The sequence below is a fragment of the Lepidochelys olivacea genome (assembly GCF_965140295.1).
Source record: "Lepidochelys olivacea isolate rLepOli2 genome assembly, chromosome: 3".
NCBI lineage: Eukaryota > Metazoa > Chordata > Testudines > Cheloniidae > Lepidochelys > Lepidochelys olivacea.
Genome location: NC_140413.1, coordinates 129,719,405 through 129,741,589, shown reverse-complemented (window position 1 = coordinate 129,741,589; position 22,185 = coordinate 129,719,405). Strand labels below are relative to the sequence as shown.

The 22,185-nt window shown below is 38.7% G+C and overlaps 1 protein-coding gene across 1 annotated transcript in view; it reads left to right on the top strand.

Moving 5' to 3' along the window:
* WDR27 (WD repeat domain 27) overlaps positions 1-22,185 on the top strand; it is a 189,381-nt gene that overhangs the window by 48,453 nt on the left and 118,743 nt on the right. The window contains exons 14-17 of the mRNA XM_084622670.1: positions 4,199-4,277; positions 7,465-7,539; positions 13,193-13,296; positions 15,236-15,325. Coding sequence (XP_084478796.1) covers positions 4,199-4,277; positions 7,465-7,539; positions 13,193-13,296; positions 15,236-15,325 — 348 coding nt within the window. The remainder of the gene's footprint in view (positions 1-4,198; positions 4,278-7,464; positions 7,540-13,192; positions 13,297-15,235; positions 15,326-22,185) is intronic.

Below are 22,185 nucleotides of genomic sequence, written 5' to 3'. Positions count from 1 at the left end.
TCAAAGGGGTTTACCCTTCCCTTTATATTTATGACAGCTAATAAGCAATGGTCACATAAACACCACCCTATACCAGAAACCTACTGACCGCTATACTTACTTATTTACATGCCTCCAGCTTCTATCCAGGACACCCCACACGATCCATTGTCTACAGCCAAGCTCTACGATACAACCGCATTTGCTCCAATCCCTCAGACAGAGACAAACACCTACAAGATCTCTATCAAGCATTCTTAAAACTACAATACCCACCTGCTGAAGTGAAAAAACAGATTGACAGAGCCAGAAGAGTACCCAGAAGTCACCTACTACAGGACAGGCCGAACAAAGAAAATAACAGAACACCACTAGCTGTCACCTTCAGCCCCCAACTAAAACCTCTCCAGCGCATCATCACAGATTTACAACGTATCCTGAAAAATGATCCCTCACTCTCACAGATCTTGGGAGACAGACCAGTCCTTGCTTACAGACAGCCCCCCAGCCTGAAGCAAATACTCTCCAGCAACCACACACCACACAACAAAAACACTAACTAAGGAGCCTATCCTTGCAACAAAGCCTGATGCCAACTCTGTCCACATATTTATTCAAGTGACACCATCATAGGACCTAATCACATTAGCCACTCCATCAGGGGCTCGTTCATCTGCACATCTGCCAATGTGATATATGCCATCATGTGCCAGCAATGCCCCGCTGACATGTACATTGGCCAAACTGGACAGTCTCTACACAAAAGAATAAATGGACACAAATCTGACATCAGGAATCATAACATTCAAAAACCGGCAGGAGAACACTTCAGCCTCTCTGGCCACTCAGTAAAAGATTTAAGGGTGGTAATTTTGCAACAGAAAAGCTTCAAAAACAGACTCCAACGAGAAACTGCTGAGCTTGAATTAATATGCAAACTAGATACCATTAACTTGGGTTTGAATAGAGACTGGGAGTGGCTGGGTCATTACACATATTGAATCTGTTTCCCTAAGTTAAGTATCTTCACACTTTCTTGTCAACTGTCTAAATGGGCCATCTTGATTATCACTGCAAAAGTTTTTTTCTCCTGCTGATAATAGCTCATCTTAACTAATTAGCCTCTCACAGTTTGTATGGTAACTTCCAACTTATCTTCTTACTATATGTTCTATTCTGTGCATCCGATGAAGTGGGCTGTAGCCCAAGAAAGCTAATGCTCTAATAAATTTGTTAGTCTCTAAGGTGCCACAAGTACTCCTGTTCTTTTTGTATAATTATATATTGCTCAGACTTGTAGTCAATAGAGTTTCTAATAGTCAGTAGCATTAATAATGAAGATATAAGACATCTGCTCAGGGGGGTGTTATGTATGTAATTTCCCTTTGACTTTAGTGGGAGGAGGATGATGTGCATTCTCTAAAGTAGACTGATGTCTTACTTTCAGTTAGCTCCATAGTTCTCTGCAAAGAGTGCCATGTCTGTGCTGTCTAACACTGTCAGGATAGTGAATCCCGCTATGTCTGTGTTCATAACCATTGGCAACTTATGACTTTTGTAGAACATCATTCAAGCAAAGTATATCAGGCTGTCCATTATATCCTTCAAGAGGGACTAGAGATCAAGGCATAATTTGTATGGTTTGTCCTTACACTTTTAGCAAAAGATCTAGGGGCAGACGTAGCAAATGTAAACCCTGGGAAGCGTTATGAGCTTCAAAGGACTATTTTAAACAATGTTTCAGAGAATAAAAAACTGTTGGGGCAAATGCAATTAAGTGGGTATCCTAGAAAATACCTGGTGGGACGATGTGGTGGGGTATACAAACCTCACACTGGGCCTGAAGGGGTTAAAGGGTAATTACAGGGCCCAGGTAGCCCTTCCCCTATGGGCCCCTGAAGATGCTGCAACTGGAAGAGCTGGTTAAAAGGAACTCAGAAGTCAGGCAAAGGGTGATGGACAGGCTGCAGGAGAGAGGTTTCCTTCTCCAGGCAACCAGAGAGAAAGTTGAACTTGAGAGAGGACCACAGAGTGTGTAAGGCCCACAGGCAGGGCCTTGTCTACCCCCTCCCTTGAGAACCAGCAAGTCCAGTAGTCCTTGGCTCTTTTGGACTCTTTTTGTTAAATGATTGACTGTTAGGACTATAGGGGCCACACCCCAGACTGAAGGGCCATATAGGTAGGAAGTAGCCCAGGGCAGCAGACTTAGGCTCACTGCAGGAAGTACCCTGCTGTTGTTGCTTCCCACAGGGCCCTGGGCTTTGACCTGGTGGAGCGGGCAAGTCCGGATCCCCCCTACCACAGCAACCTAAAGGCTGAGTCCCAGATATGGGTGGAGAGCTGAAGATTCCTGGTTTAGGATTAAGAACAAGCACTTTTGCTGTTCTGCCAGAGGGGCAAGGGGCTGGAAGCTGGGTGCACTAACCACTAGGATGCTTGGCCCCCGAGCACCCTATCACAGAGGGGTATGCGAATGGACCCAAGCTTTTTGAAGCTACACCCAGAGAAGAGAACTCCTTTCTGGCTGATTACTTATTCACAGTCTCTGCTGATCAAAGACCCAAACTGTACAAAGGAAAGGGTAACCTATGTATAGATGTCCTTGTTCTGAGCAAAAGCTGTTATGAACTTGTAACTGCAGAAAAACTCCTTAGTGGGTTTGAAGGACTGAATCCTACCAGAGCCCTTGCTGGGGTTGGGAGTGATCTCTGGTAAGCCTATTAGCATGCCTATAGGTTCTGTTGTTTTCTGTTAATGTTTTCTCTGTAATGCTTTCACTTAAGAATATATATGCTTGCTTAGATAGGGCTGTGTGGTAGCTTATAACTTTGGCAATTATATTGTTCAGAGCCTTTGAAGAGTAAGTAAAGCACAGATGCTAGCCTGGTTAGGCCACTTGGCTTGCTGGGGAGCTCATAGTTTAGGCAGGGAAATGTGCAGCGTAGAAAAATCCTGGTCAGCAGGGAAAGAGACATGGGTCTCTACCCAAGAGAGATTATGGGAGCCTAGAGTGGGTGTCCTTGCTGGACCATGAGTGGGAAAATACAGGAGCAGTTGCCCTGAACTGACACACTCTGAACAGACATTTTGCAATAACTGTACAGTGGATGGTTGTGTAATGACTTGCCCATAGAACAGTGGTCCCCAAATTTTTTATGTCATGCTCCCCTTCTGTGTCCCCCGCCCCACTGGGAGCAGGGCTGTGGCCAGGAGCTGCAGCCAGGAGCGGGAGCTGTGGCCAGGAGCTGGACCGGGAGCAGGAGCCACGGAGGGAGTGGGACTGGGGCTGGGCTGCAGTTGGGGCCAGGAGCTGAAGCCAGGGCCTCAGCTGGGGGAGTGGGAGGGGCCGGAGCCAGAGCGGAGCTAGGGGCAGAGCGCGGCTGGGTGGCGCTTCCTCCCTTCTTCCCATGGGGGCTGGTCTGGGCCCTGCTGCATCTCCTCAAAAATTCCTCCGTGCCCCTACCCCCCAAGGACCGCTGCCATAGAAGTTTCTTTCCAATGCTAGGAAATTAGTGGTTGGCTTGTGCTTTGGAGCATTGGGGTTTATTGGGTAAATTTAACAGAAGACTCATAATACAGTACCAGTTTTTTTAATCCTGATTCATATACTAACTTTCAGCTGTTGGATGTATCTGTTTAAATTATTTAAGGATGATTTCAAAGGTTCTTTAAATAATTTGTATGCTGATCAGTTTCCAAACAATTGCATGACATTTGTAGATAATAATAAAGTGGACCTGAGATTTGCTCTGATGAAACTGTTCCACACAAAAATGGTTGTTGCATTCTAGTGACTGGCTGCAAAACTATAAATTTTCCTGTAATTCAAGGCTTTTATGGAAGCTGGTATCAGAGATACCTATGATCACTTTCAAGTGAATGCTGTAGAAGGTGAAGATCTAATATTTAATAATTAAATTTTTAATCTGATGTTTAGCGTTTGTTGTTTTATTTATTTGTCACATAAATGGCAATATGTAAGACAGAAATATAAATTGTATTCTCTCAACTGTCCAGTTACTGGTATTCTAGACAATTAATTTGCCATACCTTCCATAATTATTATCCACTTTTAAATATTTAGAATGCATAAGAATTTATACATAATGGAACATTTGCTGTCTCCTTATCTTAAAGAAATAATTTTCCTCTAACTTGAATTACGGAAATGTAACGTTAAGAAAATCCTCTACTAAAAGTTCAAACAATTTTAATGCAGGTATAAAGGGCGCAATGAAAGACCAGTCACTGGTTTTCCACAGTAAAATTAAGTCATCAGGCTACGCAACAGCACCACAGTGAGTAGAAATTCTATTGAAGATATTTTATACGGATGTAATATTACTGTACCTTGTTTCCTTTTTTATTGTGTAGAAATACCTTGTGGCAACTGTGGAATAAATGATGCATCGAAAATAATATAATGGTACAAAATATGGATAAATAGGCTGCTAACGATATGTTAGAAATTAAAATACCCACAGTTTATGAGCAATCTATTGGTACTTAATATCTCATTTAATCAGTAGGGATAGACACATCAACTGAGAGCAACGTTTCGTTCGCTGTACTTTTCTTGCTTCTTTCCTTCTCTTCCACTCTATGACGTTCTCTCTCCTTCAACATGTACTTTTGGTTTCTGTTTTTCTCTATTAAGTCTATTTAATAAAGAGTGTGCAATAATTCCCTCTTTCCTTTCTTTCTTGTATATGGTTCTTGCTCTCTTACCATCTCTCTCTCTCTCCTTGCTTCTGCAAAGGGAAACAATATCTTTTCCACTCCTCTGCACAGCTGAGAGGCAGCTTAAAGGGGATGGGGGAGGAGCACTAGGTAATAGTAGGATAACACCAACAGACCCCAGTCGTCGGCAGGCAGGATTAAACCTGGGCCCGCTGAAGCTTAGTTCATGAGCCTCTACTGTATAAGCTAAAAGCCACTTGGCTCTTAGCTAAGGCTGTAGCAGACTCATTAATCTCTAAGGGGTCTCGGTGCCACTAGAGGGGACACCACACCCAGGAGGTGTGTGGGCAGGGTGGATAAAAATCAAGTATTTTTTTTTTTTAAAAAGAAAAAACAATTGGATTTTTTAAATTTAAATTGGATTTTTTTTGATAAAATGCTTTTTGAGGGAAAAACCTATCTAAAGATTGTTTTAATTAAGATATGTTATAGCTCAAAGGTATCTCATCATGGAATAGGGATTATAAATTCTAATTCTATACTATGAGACAATATATTAATGTAATGTTTAAGAAAACTTTTGTAAATGATTTCCAATAGTTCATGGATTAGGGACCCAATTTTATGGGGTTACACAGGCTTCTGTATAGATTATTTAGGTTAATCTTTCTATCTACTCAATGGGACTCAGTGCTCAGGTTAGAAGATACCATCAGAGATGCTTAGTTTTGCAGATCTCAGACTGTGGATTTGTGTCTCCAGAGGTAACATGCTTGTTAACAGCCAAAAATGTTTTAAAATCAATAAATAATATATAGAGGTGAGAAATAACAGACCTCAACTCTATTGCCCCTCTGCAAATTTGAGTACACAGAGTCAATCCCTTACCTCTCTCTAAAAGTGCAAAGTTTCTAAAAGTTCAACGAGTAGAAGATTGTTGAGGGTGGAATAGATCTGGACAAGGAGAAGTCTGGAGATAAATGTGAGATGCGAGGGACATATGCTTGTTTTGTTAAAATATTATATGTTTGATGTTGAAGAAAAACATCAAGAATACTTAACTTTGTTTTAGTTAAATAAAACAATTTAAATGTCTGTCTGGTGGTGATCTACTCCTAATACATCACGCCAAGAAAATCCTCCAAATATTAATGATTAACCTTTTGAATTGGAGATAGTTCACCTCCCAGTGACTTCCTAAATATCTGCTTCATTTACCAAAGGTAATTGAAATAACCAAACAATCTGAAAAGTTTTCAAAATAAATCACTGTTTAAATATGTATAGTGTGTACCTTCTAAAAATGAAACCTACATCTATCTCTGAGTTGTGAAGAATATGTATTAAGGTTATAACAACCAACAAGAATGCACTTTTATGTAGAAAACCATGATTAAATCGAGTCTTCCTGACTAGTGATTTAAATCAATTTGATTTAAATCAAATCCACCCTGTGTGTGGGTTACAGTAGCACTGCAGAAGCAACTTTCCCTGTGATTCCTGACAGTGCAGGAAGCCCATTAAGGCTGCACACAGTAGCACTGTGACAGCTCAGTTCAAGCTCTTCTGCAGCTGCTGTCTTCAGAAGTAGCCAGTGCTAAACCTTCCAGTAATCATTCCTCTTCTGCTGCTGCTTCACAGTGGAGGAGTATAGCAGGAGGGGAGGTAGCCACCAGGCCTAACGCCAGTTACTTCATGTGGTAGCATCAATTAATGCTTAGGGCAACCCTTGCTTTGAGTACAAAAAGGAGGTAGGTTAGAGATGTCATCAGGGCTTCTTTCTCTCCCCCATTTTCATCAGATGCCAAGTCCTTTAACCTTCAAGGTTCTCTTGTTTATATTTCAGGGCACAAGTGTGCCCTTCTCAGCCACTTTTAACTATCAACTGGAATCTGTACTCACTGGCACGTACTCATGACAACTACCATTTCCCCTAGTTTTTCTGAATGGGCAGAGGGTGAAAGTAATTTAACTAACATGACATGTTTTAACCCCATAAAGATTTTTGTACTCATGTCACAATGTGACCATCCAGGTTAAATAAGTGACTAAGTTAGGTTGCCTGCATATAACTCAGAGTAGAATTTAGGCCAATAGCTCCCAAAACATTATATCCACATTGGGTGTAAGTTTTATATAAACACACAAGATTCTTAGATCCCAGAGCCAGTTAAGTGCGCGTGTGTGTAAATATGTGTATATTGTGTGTGAGTGTATAATATTTGTATGGATATTCATAAATATGAATAGCTATGGTAAGATGAAGGAGGAGTTATGCTACAATTGTATGGGCCATCAGTTTGGGTCCTTAAAGGAGACTTGGAGAGAAGGGTAAAATTGTTTGATTTGGGCTGGGAGGGCTTATGGTTGTGTGAGATGATTGATTGGGGCTGGGAACAATCATACATGCTAGAAACTGCCATCTCCTACTGGCAACTTTTTCATGTCCTCTCAAAATTTGTAGAATGAGCTTTGTCCACTTAGTACAGTGACATCCTGCTAACTACTTGTGTAGAAAGGCTGCTGTTCAGAATTAGATATCTCAGGCCTTCATGTTCTTCAAAGTGTAGCACCCATCAAATGTGTTATCACAAGCAATATTTGGTGAACTAGAAAGTAAGATGATTACAGGGATCTAATCTTCTGTTGATGTGTGTACATATTTCTCACTGTCACTAATGGAACAACTGCATGTATGAAGAGGAAAACAGAATCACTGTTGTTTTAAATAAAATACTTATTCCTGAACAATGTTTTAGAAGTGCCTTTATAGAAGTATAGCAAAGCCTGTTTTCTTCTTTGCAGAATGACCATGTTTTCTCCAAAGACTAACTTGAAGAAAAATAACAAGATATCAGAGTGGAAGAGCAGTTGCAAACGGTAGGTAATTCAGTGGATGCACTAAAAAAAAAATTGAAATGATTTTAAATAGATGTTTTACTTGAAAAGGTATTTTGCAGTTACCTACCTCCTCTATTGGACATTTTTAAATTGGGGATATGATTTGAGCTAAAATGCTTCTTAGGTTTGCTATGAGATGCATTTTTCTGATGTATAGCTGGAAAAACTGCTAAATGTACTCTAAAGACATTTTAGGTTATATTCATTAATTTTAACTAAGCTTTATGTACAAAAGATAACATTTATTGTTCTCTCTATTTTTAAAATGATTCATTTAACTTAAAAAAGCATATTTGTGCTAAAAGAGTTCAGAACCATAGTGTTTTCAATGTGTAGTTCTAGTCTGAAAAGTGACTAAATATGGCTTCATGAGGTTCTGTGCTTATTGTAGCTCATTGAGTTCAGATGTATTGTTCATTTTACAAGTGGAAATATATTTGGCCTGATTCACCACGCCAGTTCTACGCCTGTGTGCGTCCATTGAAATCAAAACTTTTCCCCCCTCGTAAACATATGCAGTCCCATTGGATATAATGAAGCTGCACAGATTTTAGTTAGGGTGGAATTTGACCTGTAGAATTATCATCACTGCCAATGATACACAATCCAGGTCTCAGTGTGATCTTAAGGAGTTGACAGTTTTATGCTGAGTCGTGCAATGGATGTACCACACCCATTTGTTCCTAACTGCCAACCCTGTAAATTCACCCTGGGATCTGGCTTATGTATGATGCAAAGGCAAAAATGAAGTGTGACAGTAGTGGTTGCTCTTAGCTTTTCTTTTTTAATAGCATTTCTGAAATGTATAATAGCATAGTGCTAGATGGTGCACTCCTTATTCACTTTGGAAAGCATTCAGATGAATAGTACTATTGATTTTAAGAAAGACTTGTATAATCAAGTATATAGTATCTAATTCCCACTCTGTGTTGACTCTGTGGTACTAACGAGTAAAACAAAACAGTTTTTATTTGTGACTGAAATAAGCGGATACAACACACCAGGAGTATATATGCTGAGTAAGAAAGCGTTTTTACACCTTCACTTTTGAGAGTAGAACCATATTTTAAGGCACTGTCCCTAAGTAATTTTTTTTGTCGGCAAGAAATAATACAACAAACTGATTTTATTTTTTGGTATAGGTATCTGAAAAAACACTTTAACTTGGAATTCATTCATTATTAGGCTACCCGACCAAGGCTGCCGTTGTAACACGTAACCAGCACATCCATCGTACTGTCTGTAAACTGGAAAATATTGGTTCATCTTGAAAGAATTAGTGGTTATTTTTTAATTGGCAAGCAGAATAATGTAAAGGGATGCATTGAGAGTCCTAATTCCTGATAACTTTTGCATAGATGATGGTAAATTATTGACATTGATGAAAACAGATACCATACTTGTAACCTTCCTTTCTGATGTCAGTCCAATCCTTCAGTTGGATGCAAGCAGGTGAACTTCAGCATCTGCATGGGGTGCCTTTGAGATTGTGCAGGTGCGAGTGTCTGCATATCTACATCTCACTGCAGAACCGGGGCCTAAAGTGTCATTTCAGTGGTTTTTCTGACCTTTGGCAGGGAACAGTATTCTGGAGATGCTTATTGTGGCTCGGTGGTTTAGCTAAGGCTGAGCTGAGTTTTGCATTAAAAGTAAGGATTTACCCTCTGTTTATGTATAAGCTTGGAAGGATTAGATTTTTATTGGCAGATGTTAATAAATACAAACTGAGTAAAAATATTTCATTGATAATTAAAATTCACAGATAGGCAAAGTAAGTAAAGTGCTGCTAGAGAACTTATTGGAGTTTTATTTAAGGATATTTACTTTGTATATTTTGACATGTGGTGATAATTTGTGTTTTACTATTATGATGATTTAATTTTTTGAAAAAAGAAAAGGAGTACTTGTGGCACCTTAGAGACTAACCAATTTATTTGAGCATGAGCTTTCGTGAGCTACAGCTCACTTCATCGGATCATTAAATAACTATTGTTTGAGTCCCCCCATAATTTCCAGCAACTATTAACTTTTAAATAATTAAAAATAATGCTTAAAAATATAAATATCCTGTGATGGGTTGGATTACAAAAACCCCCTTGGGGTTGCCAACTGATGTGCCAAGACTACTTCTGCCCCTGCCAGCTTGGGACTCCAGAACCCTGCCTGGTTGTACCAGATATGCTTGCCGGCCACAAACACAGACCCAGGTCTGAACCATGTACCACAAACTGCAAGCTTAACTGAAAGCAACTTAAGAAGTGTTCCTGTCTTTAACACTAAGATGTCCAACTCCCAATGGGGTCCAAACCCCAAATAAATCCATTTTACCCTGTATAAAGCTTATACAGGGTAAACTCATAAATTGTTCGCCCTCTATAACACAGAGAGAGATGCATAGCTGTTTGCCACCCCCCCATCCTCCAAGGTATTAATGCATACTCTGGGTTAAATAATAAATAAAAAGTGATTTTATTAAATAAATCCTACTTTCTGTAAGTGGTTCCAAGTAATAGCAGACAGAACAAAGTGAATTACCAAGCAAAATAAAATAAAACACGCAAGTCTATGCCTAATACAGTAAGAAAACTGAATGCTGATAAAACCTCACCCTCAGAGGAGGTATTCCAGTAAGGTTCCTTTTACAGACTAGTCTCCTTCTAGTCTGGGTTGAACAATCACTCACCGCCCCCTCTCCCCGTGGTTACTGTCCTTTGTTCCAGTTTCTTTCAGGTATCCTTTTGGGGTGGAGAGGCTTTCTCTTGAGCCAGCTGAAGACCAAATGGAAGGGTCTCCCAGGGGTTTAAACAGACTCTCTTGTGGGTGGACACCCCTCCCTGTCGCTGTGTAGAATCCAGCTACAAAATGGAGTTTTGGAGTTACATGGGCAAGTCACATGTCCAGGCATGACTGAGTTCCTTACCAGCCAAGCTACATTCCTAGGAAAGCTCAGATGTGGATTGGCATCTCCAAGTTCATTGTTGGCTTCAGGGCTTCTTGCTTGGGCACTTACTGAGAATAGTCTTTTCTCAGGAAGCTGACCAACTGCTTCACTGAGGCTATTTAAAATTAAACAAGTATACAGCCAATATTCATAACTTCGAGAACAAAAATGACACATGCATACAAATAGGATGAATATATTCAGAAGATCATAACCTTTGCAGAGATATGTTACATGGCATATGTAGCATAAAACATATTCTAGTTATGTCATATATACATTCGTACGCATATTTCCATAAAGCCTTTTTGGGTGCAATGTCACATATCCATCAAAATTATATTACAAAATCATGCTGCCAAGTCTACTTATGTATGGAGAATTCAACATATCTTCACCTACTTACATAGTTTTTGAATGCAGAATGGATTTTGCTGAGAATTTACAAGGACATCCATTAACTAGTTTGAGTTAAACTGATTTAAAAAGGGTTCTTTAAGAAATTTAGTATCAGGAGTTCTGGATATCTCAGTAATGGAACACCAGAGTCTTCAAACTCCCCATATAGTTAAAATTATGGAAGTGTTGTGGATAGTCTATATTTGAGAAGATCAGGTTGAAATTCAGTTAAGTTACTGGTGCATCCAATTGTTATGATCACAGACAGGGGCAGGTCAACAGCTCATGTCACTCTTAACTGGCATCATTGTGACTGCAAAGGTAAGTCAAACAATCATAACCCTTCCTTTACAGCCAATTTCCATTCTACAGTGCTATTGGTTGTGGTGAGTCAGGGGTATGAGGGAGATTCAGATCATGGTATGTCAAGAGGTCTCCTTGATACGTCAGTTGTTCCAGTTGTTACTGTTTTTTAAAAGATTCCCTGACCCCATGCTACCTTGGAGGTTAGTGCTTTTGTCAAGGTTCCTCCCCCACTCTGAACTCTAGGGTACAGATGTGGGGACCTGCATGAAAAACCTCCTAAGCTTATCTTTACCAGCTTAGGTCAAAACTTCCCCAAGGTACAAAATATTCCACCCTTTGTCCTTGGATTGGCTGCTACCACCACCAAACTAATACTGGTTACTGGGGAAGAGCTGTTTGGACGCGTCTTTCCCCCCAAAATACTTCCCAAAACCTTGCACCCCACTTCCTGGACAAGGTTTGGTAAAAAGCCTCACCAATTTGCCTAGGTGACTACAGACCCAACCCCTTGGATCTGAGAACAATGAAAAAGCATTCAGTTTGCTTACAAGAAGACTTTTAATAAAAATAGAAGTAGATAGAAGTAAAGGAATCACTCCTGTAAAATCAGGATGGTAGATATCTTACAGGGTAATTAGATTCAAAAACATAGAGAACCCCTCTAGGCAAAACCTTAAGTTACAAAAAAGATACACAGACAGAAATAGTTATTCTATTCAGCACAATTCTTTTCTCAGCCATTTAAAGAAATCATAATCTAACACATACCTAGCTAGATTACTTACTAAAAGTTCTAAGACTCCATTCCTGGTCTATCCCCGGGAGAAACCAGCATAAGACAGACACACAGACCCTTTGTTTCTCTCCCTCCTCCCAGCTTTTGAAAGTATCTTGTCTCCTCATTGGTCATTTTGGTCAGGTGCCAGCGAGGTTACCTTTAGCTTCTTAACCCTTTACAGGTGAGAGGAGCTTTCCCCTGGCCAGGAGGGATTTCAAAGGGGTTTACCCTTCCCTTTATATTTATGACAGCTTTAAAGGCTCCCATCCCCATGACACAGTGGCCTTGAATCCGCTGTGTACTAGAGCAGCAATATTACGGGACCTGCAGCAAGCAGCTATAAACCTTGGTTAACTGGCCAGTATGCTTTGGCTGCTCTAGAGGAGTGTGAAGCACCCATAGCATACCAGTGAATCTGACCCTAAACGTCAAAATAAAATTATCTAATTTAGGGTTGATACTATGTATCTTCAAATCATTAGAAGTATTTGCATGGTAGCATTCTTTTTAGGATTCTTGTTTATTGTTAATATATACAAATTTTAATATATAAAAAAACCCAGAAAATTCCCAGACAAAACTGTTATGATGGAGTTAAAGCTGAGAAAAATATAAATATCTTAAGGGAAAGAAACATAAAAAATTCTACAATTACCCCAAAAATCCAGCATTATAAGCCCAGGAAATTCAGATTTAAGCTTAACTTTAAAAGAAATCCAGACATGTCAATGTATGGAATACCCAGTTAAGGCACACAAAGAACATTAACTCTGCCCTGTAATGACACCATAAGAAGTAAATATGAAAAAAAATCATTAAAAATAGTTTTAATTTGGAACCAGGAGCACTAATATGCATCATTCATAATTGTACAGTTATTGCTTGTTCTGACTACAGGGCAGAATTTAGATTGTCTGCATACTTGGTGTATTCGCACAACTTCAGATTTTGGATTTTTATTTTTAAAGTTAACATTGACTCAATTTCCTGGGTTTCAGTGCTTGGTTATTGTAGTAATTAAAACATCCCAGTTGTGTTTTTTCACCCTTAAGTTACTGATATCTATCTGGGAATCTAAAAAAGAGGGAAGAGATATGGATGAATTATACTTTACTCTAACTGTAATATAAAACGTTTAGCATGTAAAGTGGAAAATGTACTGTTATGACATTTAACTATATTTTCCTTAATTTTTTTTTTTTTTTAAGAAAAAATAAAGAATATCTATTGGAAAATTCTCCTCCAACTAAATCTGAGAGACAGATATCAGTAGCTAATAAACCAACCTCTATTTGCTGTATTCAGTATTCAGGTATGTATGACCATTGAAACATGCTATTGTCCCTGACACCCAGGAATTAAAATAAGGGATGTGGTTTATTTAGGCTGCAGCTTTACTCATCTGGGAGCTGTCAAGCAATAATTTGTATAGTGCTTGGGTCATTTTTCCTTCCTTAATTGTCTGCACCTGGCAAAAGGTTGCCATCAGCCCCTCCACACCTGGTCCCAACCTCCTGTGAGGGTTGAGGGGTTGGGAAAGGAGGTTGTCTCCGCACTCTACCAGACATTAGGAGCCCTACTCAAATCATCAGCTTCTTCAGGGAGATGCCTTCCTCTAAGTTCATTTCCAATTCCAGGTATCAAGGAACTGGACCCTATAAAATGCATACCTGCACGGGACATCTGTTTGGGGTAAAAAGGGGTGTTTTAAAGTGTTGAGCACCAAGAAATCATCACATAGATTACTAAAAATGTATCGTCTATAGAAACAAGATATAGTTGGCCAGATCTTGATAACTGTCTCTCTTACTGCCAGTTTAGGAATGTGTCTTCCACTATTTTAGACTAAGAGGTACACCACAGTTAGAGACAAGCAAAATAATCACAATTATTAACTATGGCTACTTTATTAAAGAAAGGAAAATAAACATAAAAAAAAGACTGAATAAAGCAGAACACAAGCTATAAAGAATGATTATTTCAGCGACAATCTCTTCTCTATATCTCTGTGGAGAGCTTTCAACAGGGATTACACCTTGAGTGGGCCCACTCTGGTTTAGACACTCTTCTCGCAAGATAAAACCAAAGTATTTTATTCCCAAAATCAGCAGAGAGTCCTGTCTTGGTGTTTCAGAGATAGCTAAAACAATTTATAGATGGACAAAGGAATCTTGTTTAAGGGTTGGTGGATCCTGTCATGGATAATTTAAATAATTTTATAAATCGGTAGACAAATAATCTTAACTAAGTTATGAAACTAAAAAGTATCTAATTCAAGTTAATTCAAATACATAAAAGAAGCCATTCAAGGAGTGATCTTCAGACTGTCAAATTAATTATTATTAAGTATTTATATTCAGATTGAATCCCACCATTTATGTCTTGTTAGCAAGGTTGGTTGGTATTTCTTCTCCAGGAATACATAGTCTAAATAATTTGCTGTTTAACAGGAGAATGCCTTTGGGAAGATTAGACTTCATAGCTGGTGGGGTGGGTGTATCATAGCATGGATTGACCCAAGCTAGGAATGTCTCTTTCCTTTTTTTTTGTTTGTTAATTTATTTTGCCTTCTGGTTTGCAAATGTTTTTAATACTAATTTACAGTGGGATTCCACATTTTAAGCCCCAGACCATCTTTGCTCTTTCAGAAATATGATTTGTGTTAAACAGTTTTCCCATCCTACTACATCCAGGCAAACATTAAAAGGCTTGATCCTGCCAACATTTGTACACATGAATAACTTTACTCATATGAGAAGTGCCACAGAACTTCTTAGTAAAATTTGCAGGATAAGACTGTAAAGCTATGGTGGGGAGGGCTTGTGCCCATTTGCTTCAGAAGTTATCAGAATACTGACAAAGGAGTCTTGGTGCTCTCGTAAGTATGATTATTTTTTATTCTGGTACCCCTGGAAGGAGGATGTGTCATTTATACAGAGATAGATAGTAATTTTTATAAATCAGGAAGTAGATAAATGTGACTGCAAAATATTTATGTAATATTTGTTTAGGATTTTTTCTTTAAAAAAATGACATTCTGCCTTGTAATGAGTCATATTTTTCCCCCTGCATCTTAACTGATTTCCATAGAAAGTGAGAATGGTAAACAAGTTAGATGAAAGCTGATTATATATTTTTATGTGCTGTAACATATTTTCCCCTCTGCCTGGTATATTTATGACTTTTTAAAAAAAATGATTAAGACACACACTCCTCACAACCCATAAACCTGTAGGGAATCTTTTTTACAGGGGATGGAGAGTTGTTAGCTTGTGGCCTAGCTGACAAATCTTTACTGGTATTCAATTCCAACCTGACAGGAACACCGGCTGTTTTTTCAGGTAAACTTTTTGTAAATATAGTTTATATGGAGTGATGCATTTTCAGTTTAAATAAACTTGTAAATTAAAAGATTCCACTCTTGTCACTATATGAAGAATAAAAAAAACCGTACTACTTCTGAGTAAGGATATAGTAAACTTGTTTGTCTGGTTATCATTGTTCCAGGCTTGAATTGGCTTCTGTTTTTCTAGAGTTCCTCAGATCACTGAGAAGGTAAACAATAGAAATGTACTTGCCAGATGACTGCTTTTAGCCAAAAAGTTAAAATAATGATTTGGATAATGGTGGTCTTGATCTTGCAGACCCCTGCTTATGAGGGGTAGCCCTTTGAAATCAAAGGGACTATTCACGTTAGGAAAGTCCCAGTCCTGCTAAGACTTATGCACATGCTTAATTTTATACACTCTAAATAAGCCTTTTTAGGAGAAAGGCCTAAGGGTTTGCAGGATCAGGCCCTAACATTGAAAACAACAGTAAACTTCATAATTTACATAATGTCATATAGCTGGATCAGTATTTTGTTGTGGAATTGTGTAATGGAAGCTGATTTAGCCATTTTTAAAAATGGGTTTCCTTGTCAGATCTAAAATAAATGATTTATGGAAAAATGATTTTGGAAAATTATGTCTCGATAAAGATTCTATAATCTTATATTAATTTAGAGAGGCTTTTAAAGCATTGTGCTAAAATTAGAGTTGGATTAGAAGGTATAACATGGCTCCCTAGATATTAGATATGACTTGTCATGTTTAATTATAGAATAATTTACATCCTGTATGCTTCTCCTCCTATTTTGAGGTTTCTTTTAAAGAGATTACAGTATTCTGATCGCTAGCGTGTTTGTTTTTTCAGACTTTTCAGCAATTTTGTTTGTGTTTCAAATTTTGAGTTATGGGGAGGAAATTATAGCTCATAAAATGCATTTATGGTATTCTTTGTTTTAATAATAATTTGGAATAAAAATGTCAAATATGTTTTCTTAAGGCAAAAGATTTACAAAATAACTTGGCTTAATTTTTAGTAATATAGTTTTATATATTTACAAAAATAAGAATACATATCTTCATTTGTAAAAACAGATGCAAAATATGTTTTAAAAGTTTATATAAATAAGCTAAACAAAGGCTACACTTTCCTGGTTAGACTTTTACCTATCAAAAAATAGCTTGTGACATGCACATTTTGTAATGATCTCTTATGTTAAAGGCATTTCTGCATATAAAATACAAGTCAGGATTTTTTGTGTGTTTTGCTAGTTTCTCCAAATTCTATTTATTATAGGCAACCGTTGATCCACTGGATCATGGTGTATCCATAAAAGGTCTAGTCAGTTGCCTTATGAGTCAGCTTATGGGTGAGCAGCCTTATTCAAGAGCAACACTGTTACAAATTTCACAGATCCATGTGTTGTCTGAGTTGGAGTCCAAGATAATAGTACACTGCGTTCTTCTTTCTCACTTTGCTTCCATCCTCTGGATCAAAGCTGCTTCATGTTGAGCTGCACCCAGTGCCAGATATTCCCTCCAGATTGGATGGAATTCTGCGCACTCCTCCCAGCTTTCTGCATTGATGCTGAACAACTTCACCTCACTTTTGCGCATGTTGCGGTACTGCCATACAGGGTGACCCTGCTTTCTAGAGCTGTCTCGAATCTGTACAAAATATTCTTGGGGATACAGTCTCCTCCCATTCTGCTGACATGACTGAGCCATTGCAACCTCCTCCTCTTGTTAGTACAATAGAATCTCAAAGATATGAACACCAGAGTTCCAGACTTACTGGTCACCGGCTTCAGCCCTGCGGCTCCGTTCCTGGTTTCAGCCTTTTGGGGGGTGCCAGGGCTCAGGGCTTCAGCCCCACAGCCTCATTCCCAGCTTCTGCCCTGCGGGGGGTGCTGGTTTCAGCCCCAGCACTCCCCCTGTAGCTAAAGCCCTGAGTCCCAGCATGCCCGCCTCCCCTGGATGAAACAGGGAGTGGAGCCATGGGGTGCCCCAAGCCCTGGTGCCCCCCATGGGGCAGAAGCCGAGAACAGAACGGTGGGGCTGAAGCCCCGAGCCTCAGTACTTCCCCCAGATCTAAAACCCTGAGCCCTGGTGCTCCCGAGGGTCAGAAGCCCTGACCCCCTTCTCCCTCTGCGGCTGCAGCCCCCCCACCCCAGTGGCTGAAGTCCACAACGTCTTGTTCAGAGTTACGGACATTTCAGAGTTGCAGACAACCTCCTTTCCCAAGGTGTCTGTAACTCTGAGATTCTACTGTAGTTTCTAAGTGTGTCAGTCCTGCATGCTCCAGCATCTCTGTCTTTGATATTTTGTCTTCCCACTTTATTTTCAGGATCTTGCACAGGTGTATCTCATATGGAAGCTATTCAGTCTCCTGATGTGCCTAGCATATGTAGTCCACATTTCTGAACCATAAAGCAGAGATGAAAGCACACAAGTCTCATACATTTGCATCTTCACCTTAGTCGATAGTTTGCAGTTATTCCATGCATGTTTCTGTAAAAGCCGCAAATTCTTAGCTCCTTTTGCAGTTCTGTTAGTCAGTTCACTCTGAAGGTCAAGATTGCTGCTGATCATAAAACCCAAGTAGCAAAAGCTGTCGACAATGCCAAGAGAGAGACCCTCCAGAGTGATGTCAATCATTGGTTCTTCCACCCCTTGGTACCTGATCACAGTTTTCTTGAAACTAATTGTCAACCCATGACACAGAAAATCTACCCAAGAGATTTAGCAGGGAAGATTCACTCTGGGCAATGAAAGCTGTATCATCTGCAAACAGGAACTCTCTCGGCTCTTTCACCTTGGTTTTCACTCTAAACCTTGTGATGTTGAACAAGCCTTCATCTAGTCTGATTTGAAGATAAATGCCATCATTGCTGTCCTTAAATGCATGAAAAAGCAGGAATGAAAAGTATGTTAAACAGCATAGGGTCTTAGACACACCCATTTCACCCATTTGTTGATGCCAAAGGCATTTGATTCCATATTTTCATATATTACAGTTGCCCTCATACCTGGATGTAATGAATGAATGATCAGCAATTTTGGGGGGACAACCCAGTTTCTTCAGAATGATAAAAAGGGCCTGTCTGTTGACTATATCTTTTCACCTGTATTACTGTGGGTGAAAATATTCTAGAAGGCCATATGTAAAATCAGTGGAGAAGGCATTTTCCTAGTGTTAGTGACTGGTTGGGCAGACCTTGTAATGTTTGTGGGGGAATTGTTTTGTTTTTCTACATCTTAGTCTATGTAGTTTGGAGTACTTTTAATCATATGTTAGTACTAGTATGTCTTGTTTTAAAAAAGGTATAGAGAGAAGAGATTTGTTAACTTCTAAAGAGGACCTCTGTTCTTACCTCTCCATAATCTATAAAGGGAACAACAATTTCCTCCATCTTCCATTTCTCTCTTAGCTGAAAACACACTCCTCCGTTAGATAAGCAATGCTTTATTTCTCTTGATTTTGCAGTTCTGATAGTCAGTTCAGTCTGAAGGCCAAGATTCATGCTGATCATAGAACCCAAGTAGCAAAAGCTGTTGACAATGCCAAGAGATTTACCCTCCAGAGTGATGTCAGGCAGTGGTGAATCAGTGTTAGAAAGTCGTTAAGTTTCACTTACATATTTCTGTTCTTGTGATTTTTTTTTAAGTTAAAGGGTTTTCCCTTTCCAATAAAGGATTAGATAATATGCAGTTATACTAAACTATGGAATAAGATTTTTTTTACTAGTATGTTCCCCTCTTTCTTAAAACAAACATTGTATATAAAGCAAAAGACCAAATAGATTTGTTCTTTAAACTAAGCTAGTGTACACCGAATAATCCCTCTTCATGCTAATTTAAAAGCCTTCTCAAGGGCATATGTTTGTTTATAGTGGAATGGTGGTAGCACTATAATTACAGTTGTGCCAGAGTTTTCATTAAAAAATAAGTTTTGATGGGGTGGGGGTGTTGTTTTTAACAGAAGGTATTTGTATCAGATATGTTTCTTGTCCTCACTTTTAAGATGATTGTCTATTACCTTATTGTATTGTTACAGCTGTCTGTGCCCCATCAATGTTCTCAGCCTTCCCCACCTGCCAGTTTACTTTGTCCACAAATATTTTTCTCTCTTTATCCCTTTCCAGCCATTATATATGACACTCTGAAAAGATTCGTGGATCTTATCTTCAAATCCTTTCTTAAAATGCATTCAGAACATTGCTATTTGATAATGGCTAGGTAGATGGCAAGCTAAACTGTGGGCACAGTCTACACAAAAATGTTCTTGTTATTGTTTATCCTGTGGCGTATGCCTATCTGGTTGTGTTATTTACCTCAGTTTTTTATCATTAATCTAGACTGTGAATGCCTTTTGTGCTGGGAAGATCTCTTAAATACATGTTTATAAAGCCTCTAGTAAAATAGGGCCTGATCCCTGCTTAGAGCATGTATGCGCTACTGAAATATAAATAATAATAGTATGAGATCAACCATTTCAATTGTATAGCACCAGATCTGTATGTTTTTTCCCCCTTCACATAGCTTGGTCTGCACATCTCAGAGTATCAGGGAATCCTGTATTGATTTCCTACTTACTTTCTAACAACTGTGCTGCTATTTGGAGCACCAGATTATTATGTTTACAACTTCATTTTTTAGTCAAAGGCACTAATTAATTCTCATTGAGAATGTAAAATCATGGCAAGTTTGAACTTCAATTTTTTTAAAAAAGGAAAAAAAAAACAAAAACGCAGCAGCAGCTGTTAAGTTATTTGAGTGCCAAGAAAGCATCTGGACATTTTTCTGACTGGTGGAAAATATCTTTTTGTACATCATCATGGAGGAGCATTACAGCCCCAATATACCAAAATCCAGTTAACTGGAACTCGTGGTTTAAATTAAACTTGTTTTTATCGCCTGTGGTTGTACTGTATTCCTATTCAGAGTTGGCTCTGGGTGCTGCAGCTCTTAGAGTGAAGCGAAGAGTATGCTGGCCAGCTTTAAAAGGGTTACAGGTAGCATGGCTTTTTTGAAGCCAATCACTCTACAAAGCCAGCCAACATTGTATTCAATGTGCCTCAGGATTGGGGAGCCCTGAGTGAAAACTCTTTTGAAGCCAGTTGGCCTCTTCTTTACTGTGCCTGGGGTTTGGGGACCTAGACTGCAGAAAATGTAAATGTCCTGGATAGCTCCTGCAGTTTGCCAAACCTCAGATTTTCCTAAGGTTTCTCATGTGCCCTGCCATTTTTGGAAAAATGGGAGTTGTGTTATACTGTGTTTTTCACTTTTTACACAGATAACTCAAGTACCTCAATAGAACCTTACAAAATTTAAAAAAATAAACAACCCCCTACCCCCCCCCCCTTTGTTCTGAGAATTAAGGACTGGCTTTGAAATTTTACCTGAAGGGGTATGATCATTTTGGGTGTGAAAGCTACTGTACTGTGATACAGACATAAAATGGAGGTGCCTTCTCTACTTGAATTATTGTGTTGATTATTATACAAATAATAAAGTATAACAAAACTCAAGATATATTAGGCAGTTGACAGGCAAAAATGTTATGAGTCCCTGACCTGAAGAGTTTACAATCTAAATACTATAATTTATAAACCAGTTTATGTTGATACACTATATAATTGAAAATCTTAACTACAGTTTTCTCTTCTTACATGCTGCAACCGTACAATATCACAGGGTAATTAAAGTAATACATAGATCTGTTCCAGGCAGAACTGCAGTTGACTGAAATATAAAAATGTGCACAAGGGGGCAGCATAGGAACTTTAAATGTCAACTGAAATTCAACGTATTTCTTATAGGGAAATAAGATTAACAAAACGTGATGATTGGCTTTTATGTAACATTTTTCTTTGAATTGTATGCAATTATTAGCAGGACAAATATATTCTAAATTAGAAATTATCAATTAACTAATTGATTTCTATATAGTGTGTCTGAATTTTGAACTGCTGTCTTCGTAGTAGCTAACTCTTATTTTAACAGCCTTAAACCAAACTGAAAAAGGCTGCTTCTTCCATAAACTGTTTACTGATGAGGGGTTATAGCTATTGTAAACTACGATCTGCAATCAATAACTATCTCTTTTTATGAAATATTTTCTTAATCGTAATCATCTGCTGTAGGACTGTGTACAGTGGAAGCCACTTATTTCCTTGTGGTTATAATAACAAATTGCTAGCAATAAAAATATTAAATTGTAGCATTGTAAGGCCTACATCTTCTCAGAGTTGGAATCTGGAAACCATTTAACAGTATTTAAATGGATATTTTGCCTTCAGGTCAAATTCCATTAAAATATGATTCATATAACTAACTATTCATGGTTCTTTTCTTTGATGTAGTATTGCCTGTTTACTTGAGTTTTATCTTCAAGGACATTTCTTTACTAAATTCTCCTTTCTAGTGAATTCACAAAATTAGATTTAGGGCTACCGTAATCTGTAAGGTGAATTAAGAGGGAGGTCCTTTTGTAATTATTGATCTTGGTGTGGTGGTGGGTTGTGTTCTGTAGAATCAAACCTTGTCTGACAAAGTATCTGGTATTATTACAAATGGCTGAGGCAAATGCAAGGGTGCCTAAACCATTTTAGAACCACCTTCAAATGCCACACTCCTGCAGGTCACAGATATCATGCCTTCTTGACCTACTCCTTTCAATTGTCCTCCTAACAGCCCTGTTGACTTCAGCTGGAATTTTTGACCCTCAGCACCTCTGATAATCAGATTCCAAACACCTTACATTAAGCATCCAAACAACGAGGTTCACAATATTTTGAAAATGGAGGTCCTTTCCCTCTAAGGTAGCTTTCCATTATTTGGATAACTTCTTAAAAGAGAGCCTGATTCAGAGC